General features: G+C 51.4%; 1 protein-coding gene across 1 annotated transcript in view; it reads right to left on the bottom strand.

The window, feature by feature from the left end:
• Positions 1 to 2,670: 2,670 nt before the first annotated feature.
• Positions 2,671 to 9,503, bottom strand: part of PCSK6 (proprotein convertase subtilisin/kexin type 6) — a 32,729-nt gene continuing 25,896 nt past the window's right edge. Inside the window, exons 16-22 of the mRNA XM_009995333.1 lie at positions 9,007 to 9,109; positions 8,169 to 8,365; positions 7,648 to 7,735; positions 5,714 to 5,805; positions 4,294 to 4,423; positions 3,215 to 3,327; positions 2,671 to 2,768 (exon numbers count right to left, since the gene is read on the bottom strand). Of these exons, the coding sequence (XP_009993635.1) occupies positions 2,671 to 2,768; positions 3,215 to 3,327; positions 4,294 to 4,423; positions 5,714 to 5,805; positions 7,648 to 7,735; positions 8,169 to 8,365; positions 9,007 to 9,109 (821 nt within the window). The remainder of the gene's footprint in view (positions 2,769 to 3,214; positions 3,328 to 4,293; positions 4,424 to 5,713; positions 5,806 to 7,647; positions 7,736 to 8,168; positions 8,366 to 9,006; positions 9,110 to 9,503) is intronic.

Genomic DNA, 9,503 nt, shown 5'->3' with positions numbered 1-9,503 from the left:
CTTTCCCTGGCAGGCTGGAGGGCAGCAGAAAGCAGGATACAGCTGGGGCTGCTGAGGATTGGCCACCTTAAATTGCGTTGCTTCACCACGCGTGTATTTTAAGCTATGCCAAGGATGTAAGGGTAAACATCTTGGGTTTTTTAGCATTTGAGTACATCTAAATATACCAGTGAGCAGTATTTAGAGGCAGGCCATTGAGAGCCAGAGAACTGGAAGGCAGGGCTGACACAGGACTCCCAGTTCCCAGCTCCTGCTTTTTGACCGTGACACAGCAACAGAAATGAGCGTCTGTTATTTTACAACTGAAGGGGCAGAAGCCAGGAGCATTTCACCCTAGCTCTGACCTGCGGTTTGGCCCGAGACCAAAAGGGGAATCCTGGAGGAACAGAAGGATTCACTGTATGTGATAAATCACCCAATTATTCAACTCTTATTATCCAATATATGTGAAGACCTGCAAGACGTGGGAGCCCACAACAGCACAGCTCTGAGAAAGCATCTTCCCTCATGAGACAGCCTGGTCCTCTTTTTTTTTTTTTTTGCCACACTTAAAAAGCTCCATTCCACATATCCAGGCACTACCCTGGGCACCTGGCCCATGATTAAACATTGCAAAACCAACGTGACAAAGGCTCCACAGCTCCCTCTGCTTCCCAATGCAACAGCAGCTCCTCTCCTTCCCCAGCCAGCCAGAGGGGGAAGGTGGCCCTGGGGTTCCCAGCTGCTGCCAATGCCAGTGGGGCACTGAAAGCCACAGGATGCTCCATGTATGGGTGTGAAAGTGGAGTGATCCCTCCTGCCAGCTCATCTGGGATCCCCCACAAGCAGAGAACACGCCCAGCCATGCCCGAGCGCAGCGCCCAGCCCCTGGCAGATGGCCCTGGGTGCACCAGAGATCCTGTCACAGCACAGGTATTTAGGATACAAGTTTCCTCTGAAGGCAAAAGACCTTTTCTGAGAATAAAAATGAGGGTTCTGCAGATGCAGCTCATCTGTTCCTGAGCTGTTTCTCCCACATGTGCTCAGAAGCTCCAGCCAAGTAAAGACACACGATGCATCGCTGCCCTGCCTCGGGTCAGGATGGTGGCTGCATGAACTCATAAAAATCACAGATTCATTTGTAAGGAGAGATCAACAGTTTATTAACTTAAAGGTCAGTTCACCAAAGCTCCATCTTTCCTTGGGGCTGGTCCAGGCAGGTGAGGACTGGTGATGGGGTGGCTCTCCCCTCTTCACCTGGCTGAGGTAAAGCTCTAGCAGGCAAGCCCAGGCAGGGTGTGTGTCGTTGCAACCGAAACCAAGCAGGGATTATCCCAGCTCCAGGAGGAACTGGTGACAATTCATACTGTGAAATTCATTGGCAAAAGGTTGAACTCGTTAAAACTATTAACAGTAAAAAAATCAGAACATGCAGTGTAGGAAAGTGTTTACATACGTCTGGTGCAAAGAGCAGCTCTGCAAGGTCAGAGAGGAGAAAAGGACACAAGACAAAAAAAGATTCCCCACTCCCATATAAAAAATAGTCCACAGAGGAAAAACAAAAAACAGGGATTGTATAAGTTATTTTTAAAAAATCTGTAAAACAACATAGTCAAGGATATTTTAAACACAATTATATAAACACCACATGACTTACTATTAAGAGAAAGTGTGAAAAGGTTTTTTCCAGGTAAGGGTTTTATAAAATTAAGAGTTTCCTGGCCAGATCTCTGGAATGTCTCTTCTGGAAACAGATGCCCAAGTAAAATCCCTGCCCCGCACAGGAGGATTTTGTGAGACAGGGGGGTGTACCCAGTGAAACAGGAAGGATCACAATGCAAAATGCTAGAAGAGATTAATCAGGACACCACCTCGTTTAAAGGAAGGATCTAGCGTATTCCAGAACAGAATTAATCAGCAACTTCCTAGCAGTTCCAGGAGGGAAATACAATTTGTGGCAAGACCGTGTCCCCGCAGGCTGGTCCGTGCGGACAAACCCCCCCAGTCCCCAGGGCTCCCTGCAGGCACCCAGGTTTTGCCAGCCTGCAATCTCCTGCAGGGCAGAGCCCCGCTGGGCTGACAGGCCTGCACAGCCCCGTGGATCAGCTCTTGCTTTGGTCCTCAAATCTCCAGTTACTGCCACGGCCAGAGGGAAACAGCTACCACCAGAATCCCAGCAGGGCACTGCTCTGGGAACCACCCGGCTCCTCGTTTTCCCTGCGCACAGAGCGCGGCGCCGGCCGTGGAGGGTCTGTCAGGAAAGGGAACCAACACCTGAGCCAGGAATGGCTCTTTCCTCTCTAATGTGTCAAGTCCTGCATCCTGTGCAGCCAGGGCTCCCACCAGCCTCTCGGAGTGGGCACATCAGGAGGATTTCTGTGAAGAATCAAGCTTGGGTACATGGATCATGCATCAGTCCCTGTTCACGAGGAGTGTTTGAGAGTATTAATATCACCGCTTGTCTGCTGCCTTTCAGGGCTTGGTCATTCAGGGTACGATCCAACCTCTGCTTAACATATTGCTATAGAAACGTGCTGACAGTGATATTAAAGCTATCAAACTTACGAGCGAATGCTTGACAGCACCACGTCAACTCTCCCAAAGCTGAAAAAATAAAACTTTTGTCCTAAACATTTGGCAAAACTGGGCTGGCAGTTGGTGGAAGTCCGGGATGGATGCAGCCGCTGAACTTTACCCGGCCATAAGACACGTCTGACAGCAGAACTGCACAAACAGCTTCTTTTCACAGAGCTTGTTTGATTTCACCATCTCACAGAAAGTCTTGTCAGCTGGGAGGCCGAGGCGAGGAACAAGAGAAAATGAGAGCAGATTAACATTTTAAATAAACAAACATCGCACGTAACAGGCGGTGCAATTCGTTCCAGTGTTGGAAGAGAGAGAATTGAAAAGGAGTCGCTTTTTAAAGGCATCTTTCACATGGTTTTCATGAAGGAATAAAGCAGCTTTGCAGCAAGCAGGAGAATTAGCCCCAAGACTAAACTATAACGAAATACAAACGCTTCAATGTGTTTGAGAATAGGCAGCCACCCAGCAGCTCTGCCAGGTAAAGCTGCCTGCCCACTGCAGCCAGAGCCTGGCTCACTGCAGCCAGGCCCCAGCAAGCCCAAGAGCTGTGGCACTTTTAGCTACACCTTGTGAAGGGAATCCCCCAAACCCCTCATTTTTGCCTCCGGGGAAGCCCCGTGGTGCCAGTGGTTCTGCCACAGTTACTTACCATTGGTGCAGGTTTCATTTGTTACACAGGAGCCACCGAGGAGACTGAAACCTTCTTTGCACTTGAGGCAGTTTCCGCTGGAGCCCTCACAGGCCGAGCAGTGGTCGTCACACCTGGAGACAGAGACCCCACCATGGTCTGAACCAGCACTGACACCAGCCAGAAAGTGTGTCTGCCAGCACTGTGACATCCAGACTGAACCAGAGGATGTGGAAAACAGCAAAGCTGAAGCTTGGGAAGTTACCAAAACCCTGAGAAAAATGGGCCAGCTCAATGCCCGGTGACATCCCGGGACATCCCAGAAGTGCTCCTCTCACCTGCTGGGAAGGCTCAGTGGGACATGCACCTCTCCTCCCAGAAATCCCAGTCAGAATAAGGGCTCTGCAGAGAGTATGTGCCTTTCCCACCCATTTGCTTAGGGAAAATAGCCCAGCAGCTGTGCCTCCTGCCTGGGGACAGTGGCTTCCCAAAATCCCCAGGAAGGGTGCTGGTCCCTGTTCCTCCCCACTGGATAGCCAGCACAGGTGAGCAAAACCCTGGGCAGGTAGGGACTTCGTGTTCCCAAGTCACCTTTAATCCTTCCCTTTCATGTTCACTTTAATGAAGCTAAATCCACTCCCACTCCTCACTTAAAGCACAGACTGCTGGAGAGTGGGAGCAAATTGCTGCCTCCCGGCACCTCCTGTCTCCCATACTCAGCCCCCATGCTGAGCGAGCACACAGCCCTGGGGTGAATGGAGCAGGTTTGAGTGAAAGCTGGAATATTTACCTAAACATCCCCATTCCTCCCACACCTCCCCCAAAGAGCCTGGAGCCAGGGCTGAGCCCCTTCCACAGTAGCCTGAAGATACCTTGGCTGGCTGGCTCTGGCTGGGGAGCTTTGCTGCTCTTAAATCTACCAGGCAGGGTCCAGCCCCGTGGCTGCTCTGGCTCACTCACCCCTATTTTAATTTCCCTAGTAAACAGCTCCAGCTGCAAGCTGTTTTCAGCATGATGTGTTTGGTCTTTTTTTATTATCACTGCCAGCTCTCCCTGTCAGCCCCAGCTTTGCTCTGATTGCCACCGGGGTGGTTCCATACCTCTTGCAGACTTTGTTGGGCAGCCCGTGGCTGTCGGCGGGGTAGAAGCCAGGGCGGCAGGCAGGGACACAGTGCCAGTGGGACATGGGGCCCTCGGGGGTGCAGGGTGCACAGTCTTCCTCACCTGGCCCTGTGGAGACAGGGGAGAAAGGAGAGGGAAGATGACATGGGTGGTTTCAGAGACAGGAGCCACGTTGCACCAGCACATGGGATGGGAAGCACCAGCTTCACCCTGCTCTGTCCATGCCTGGCAGGGAGCAAGCTGCTTGTTGTGCCACTGGCTGCTTGGCTCCCACGCCAGAAAACTGAAGTTTCCCATCCCAAAAATCCCAGCTCTTATCCCCAGAACCCCAGCTCCCATCCCCAAAAAAACCCACCCAGGACCCAGCATCCTGCCCCTCTGCAGAGCCAAGAGCCAGCTACAGGGATTCAGTGGGAGACAGCACATCAAAATCCCCTCTGGGGCATCAGCCACCACTCCCAAATGTGCACCCATTTGGCTTTCCCGACCAATGTAGAGTAATACGTGGAAAAAGAGATGCTAAAATGGGCTGTGGAGAAGCTGGTGGAGGGAAGGTCTTGGGAGAGCTGGAAAAGCAGAGATCCCTGCTCTGAGGCTGGTGTGCTGTGGCTGGACAGCAAACCATGTTGATGGAGGTGATATTATTAGAGGCTTTCCACACTCTGGGCTTGAGAAATGGTTTTGCAGGGAAAGGAGACGAGAAAAGGCTTGAAAAATAATTGTGGTGAAGTACATTTACACTGACTAGAATAAGAATTAGAAGGGGAGTAATTTTCTTAAGGGATTAAGAGCCTGTTCCCTTCCACGCTTGCCAACAAGATCAATAAATATTTTGGATTTAGTCTTAGGAAATTGCCCATGTATTATAGATGAGATTCAGGCCACCAAACATGAATTGTCTGGACATCATCTTATCATCAGATCTATGATGATTTTGAGGGCAGATGCAAACATTAACAATGGAAAACAATAGGACTTCAAAGAAGTGAAAAAGGCAGGAGGTAAAGGGAATGCTGAGGGACTTTGGGCAGTGGGGGAAAGCCAGCAGCAGCCAGCTCAGCTGGGATAACACACCTCACCTCAGCTGCCTGACATTTTTACACACTGCAAAGCCATCTTCCATCACCTTGAGAGGGTTTTATGGCTTCCCCTGCAACCTTATGAAACTAAAGCACCTGGCTTCAGAGGAATTGGGAAATAAAGAATGGCTCTAATAAAAAATGTAAAAACTCTCCAAAAACCTTTCTAATATGAATATACTTCATGGGATGTGCTGGAGGGGTGGGATTGCTTCCCTGCTGGCATGCTCTGCACCTTGGCTGGGGGAGGAGGGTTATTGGGAGAATCAGCTCTTGATGCACAAGGGCTTGGGGGTTTTCCATGGGGTGAAGGACATACCTGTGCCAGCGGGGCAGGTCTCGCACCGCCGGGGCTCCCGGCTGAGGTACATGGCAGGCTGGCACTCTGGCACGCAGCTCTCCCCTGCCAGGCTGCCAGGAAAGCAGAAAGGAAGGTCACAATGGGAGCTGCAGGCTCTGAGGACTCGACCCAGCCCCATCTCAGCATCCCCAGTGCCCTAAAAGCCAGCCAGCACTTCAGGAGAAATTAAAGTCCTGCCTGGACCAAAGGGACATCTGCAGGTTCCTTAATTAAGTGTTCAGGAGGAAATATAATTATTTTTTCCCATGGGCAACCAGCCCAGCTCTCCTGAAGATTTTTTGCATCATGAGGCTCCCTGGAATAAAAGGAAATTGGTTCAGTGCCACAGCTGGGCCAGTGCTGCTTTACTGTGGCAGGGATGATTTGAAGTCCCAGCTTAAAAGGATATTGGACAATAAAAAGCAAGCGCCGTGTGGATTATGTCCGACAAGTGCCTCCACTTGCTTTTCCAAGGGAGTGGATAATCTTTTGGCAGTGGCAATTTCCTGGTCTGAGAGAGTCCTGCTGCTACACCCTGGCTCTGGCTCACAGCCCCTGAACGATGCAAACCACTATGCCGGTGGGGCACTTCTCGCGCCGCCGGGGCTCCCGGCTGAGGTACATGGCAGGCTGGCACTCTGGCACGCAGCTCTCCCCTGCCAGGCTGCCAGGAAAGCAGAAAGGAAGGTCACAATGGGAGCTGCAGGCTCTGAGGACTCGACCCAGCCCCATCTCAGCATCCCCAGTGCCCTAAAAGCCAGCCAGCACTTCAGGAGAAATTAAAGTCCTGCCTGGACCAAAGGGACATCTGCAGGTTCCTTAATTAAGTGTTCAGGAGGAAATATAATTATTTTTTTCCCATGGGCAACCAGCCCAGCTCTCCTGAAGATTTTTTGCATCATGAGGCTCCCTGGAATAAAAGGAAATTGGTTCAGTGCCACAGCTGGGCCAGTGCTGCTTTACTGTGGCAGGGATGATTTGAAGTCCCAGCTTAAAAGGATATTGGACAATAAAAAGCAAGCGCCGTGTGGATTATGTCCGACAAGTGCCTCCACTTGCTTTTCCAAGGGAGTGGATAATCTTTTGGCAGTGGCAATTTCCTGGTCTGAGAGAGTCCTGCTGCTACACCCTGGCTCTGGCTCACAGCCCCTGAACGATGCAAACCACTATGGGATTGTAGTTCCATGTGCACCAGGGATGGAAAACAGCTTCTCCCCGGTGCCAACGCTGCTCACCAGCACGGCTGGAATCTGCATCCTGCAGGAGCCACCAGGCCAGCAGCAAGGGCACCCAGCACTCCTTGCAGGGTCAGGGCTGCCCCACCTGCACCAGCACTGCTGGTAAACCACTATCCCATGCTATGTCCATCCAACAGTTATACTGGATAAAACTTTCCTGTGTGGACAGGAGGGGTTTCTGCACTTTTCAGCCTGCCTGGAGCAGCCCAGCCCAGCCCCAGCTCAGCCAGGTGAGCACAAACCAAGTGTTCCATTTGGTTGGGAAGGCTCTGATGGAGCTGCCTGAGACTCAGGAGGAAAGGTGCACTCTGCAACCTGCAGTGTTAACATTTTCATTTAATTTTTTTTGCCCCCATTTTAAATGCTAGGATGCCTGGAGCTGTTCTGGTTGCAGGTCACAAAGTTTGGACAAGCACTTCTGACCCTGCAGGAAAATTTACCCACCACCCTGCCACATACTGGAGAAAAAGTAATTAAATTTACATAATGCTTTTCAGCTAAGAAAGGGACACAAAGGATCACCTTGAAATTCCCAGCTCCACGCTACAGCTGTAGTGCCATGGAAGCAGGATCTTGGGTCTTTAACTGATTCACTAATTTCCCATTGGTTTTTCCAAATTTAAACCACAGGTACCGATGCTGCAAGTATCAAATCCTCCCATGCTGGTATTTTACCTGAATCCATCTTTGCATGCAGTACATTTGTCTGCTTCGCCAACACATTTTTTACAGCTTTGATGACATTTCAGACAACGTTTCTGACCTTTTAAAAACCAAAGTGAGACAAGGAGAATAAAATCTGGACAGTGATTTGCAAGTGGCAGTGGGAGTTGCAAAGCCCCACTGCACCCCAGCACCAGCTCCCCAGAGAGGAGAGGAGTGTCCCCCACCCTGACAGGCCTCTGCTATGGCAGATGACCTTATCTGTCATTGCTTGCTATGAAGAGATACGCTTTACAAGCAGCTAGGATCATTAATTACAGTCTTCTAATTAAGAGCTGAGTTGCGTGCCTCTGCTTTGCACCATGCACCCAGAGGTTTTCTTCCTCCCCTTGCTTTGCAAAGTGGGTGCAGGGGAGAAATTCAAAGCCAACATTCAAAAAAATCAAGGTGCTTTCTCCCCCCACAGCGCTTAAAACAGAAGCAACCCCTGCCTATCCCTCCTGCTACAGCTTGCAAGTGATCAACATCCTTACGTTCCTCGGCGTAGAACCCAGGTGGACAGAGCACCACGCAGGTGCTCATCTCCTGGTGGTGGTAGAGGCTCCTCTTGCAGGCCGTGCACTGGGCTGGCCCCCTCCCCACGCAGCGCTCGCAGCCCTTGTAGCACCGGCGGCACCTCCGGGCGCCTTGGTCACCGAAAAACCCCGCGGGGCAGGAGCTCACACACATCCTGGGGAGGGAACCAAGAATGCCCAGGCTTTGATGCCATCACCTGACCAACCTCTGGCAGCCTGGTACCCACCACCGTTCCCTCCCCACAGCATTTGGGGCATCCCTCAACCTTGATGCTGATATTATTGGATTGTTTGGGTTGGAAAAAGATATTCAAGATCATCCAGTCCAACCATTCACCCAATCTGGGCTCTTTTTCTTCTTATGCTTAAGATTGAGGGTATCTTGAACACCGTGGCTTTGTACTAAAGAGCTGGGGGTTCTCTCTTGGCCAACAATCCCAAATATGGGTAAACTTTCCATGTGCCAGCCTGAGACTAAGGAGTAGAAACCTCAATTCTAGAGGTGCTTTGGCACCTCAACAAGCTGTCCCTTGACATGGGTGACCCTACCTGGTGACACCAATGCTTCTTCCCCACCAGGACTTGCATGGCCAAGGCCCTCTAGGGCTCTCCATCTCTGTGTTTCCCAGCCCATAGTATCCTAGCACAGGGCAAGGATCCCCTCACCTCCTCCTCCCTCCATTTTCTCTCCCATAAGTTTCTTCCTCTGTAAAATCATCCACACAGAGGTGCAAGCCCTGAGGAAAGGTGCTGCCCCCACCCAGGGACCCCAAAGGTGCACCCCGTCACCCCGTACCTGCCAGTTTTCATGTTGCCCAGGCTGTAGTGGATGCAATTCAAGCACTGGTCGGCATTGGGGCCATCACAGCCCTGGTCACCACACTCAGGGTGGCACAGACCTGGGGAGAGAGAGAACAGCTCAGCAGTGGGAGAGGCTGGGTCCCCCAGATCCTCCTGCCAGGATGCTCTGAGCACAGATGGACATGGGGAAGGGGCTGAGGACCCTCCACCTTATACTATATCTATTATCTTACAGATCTTATGTATCTTATCCCATGGTGCTGGATGCCTCCGGGTACTCACCTCTCCTCCAACTCATCTTCCTCAGCACAAATCCCACCTGACTATCCATCCTGCTGCAGAAGCAGTTTTGAAAAAGGGGCTAGACCGGCTTCTCAGGGACCAGCAGGGGGGGGAGGGTGGGCAGAGGAGCTTTTTTTACTCCCCAGACAGCTGCACCACCAATTTGTGGCGGGGGGGGGGGGGCGGGGGGTGCTTGGGCGTCCTCCTTTT

The sequence above is a fragment of the Chaetura pelagica genome, unplaced genomic scaffold (genome assembly GCF_000747805.2).
Source record: "Chaetura pelagica isolate M959 unplaced genomic scaffold, ChaPel_1.0 scaffold453, whole genome shotgun sequence".
NCBI lineage: Eukaryota > Metazoa > Chordata > Aves > Apodiformes > Apodidae > Chaetura > Chaetura pelagica.
The sequence above is the reverse complement of the archived record's forward strand: the minus strand, read 5'-3'. Positions and strand labels throughout refer to the sequence as shown.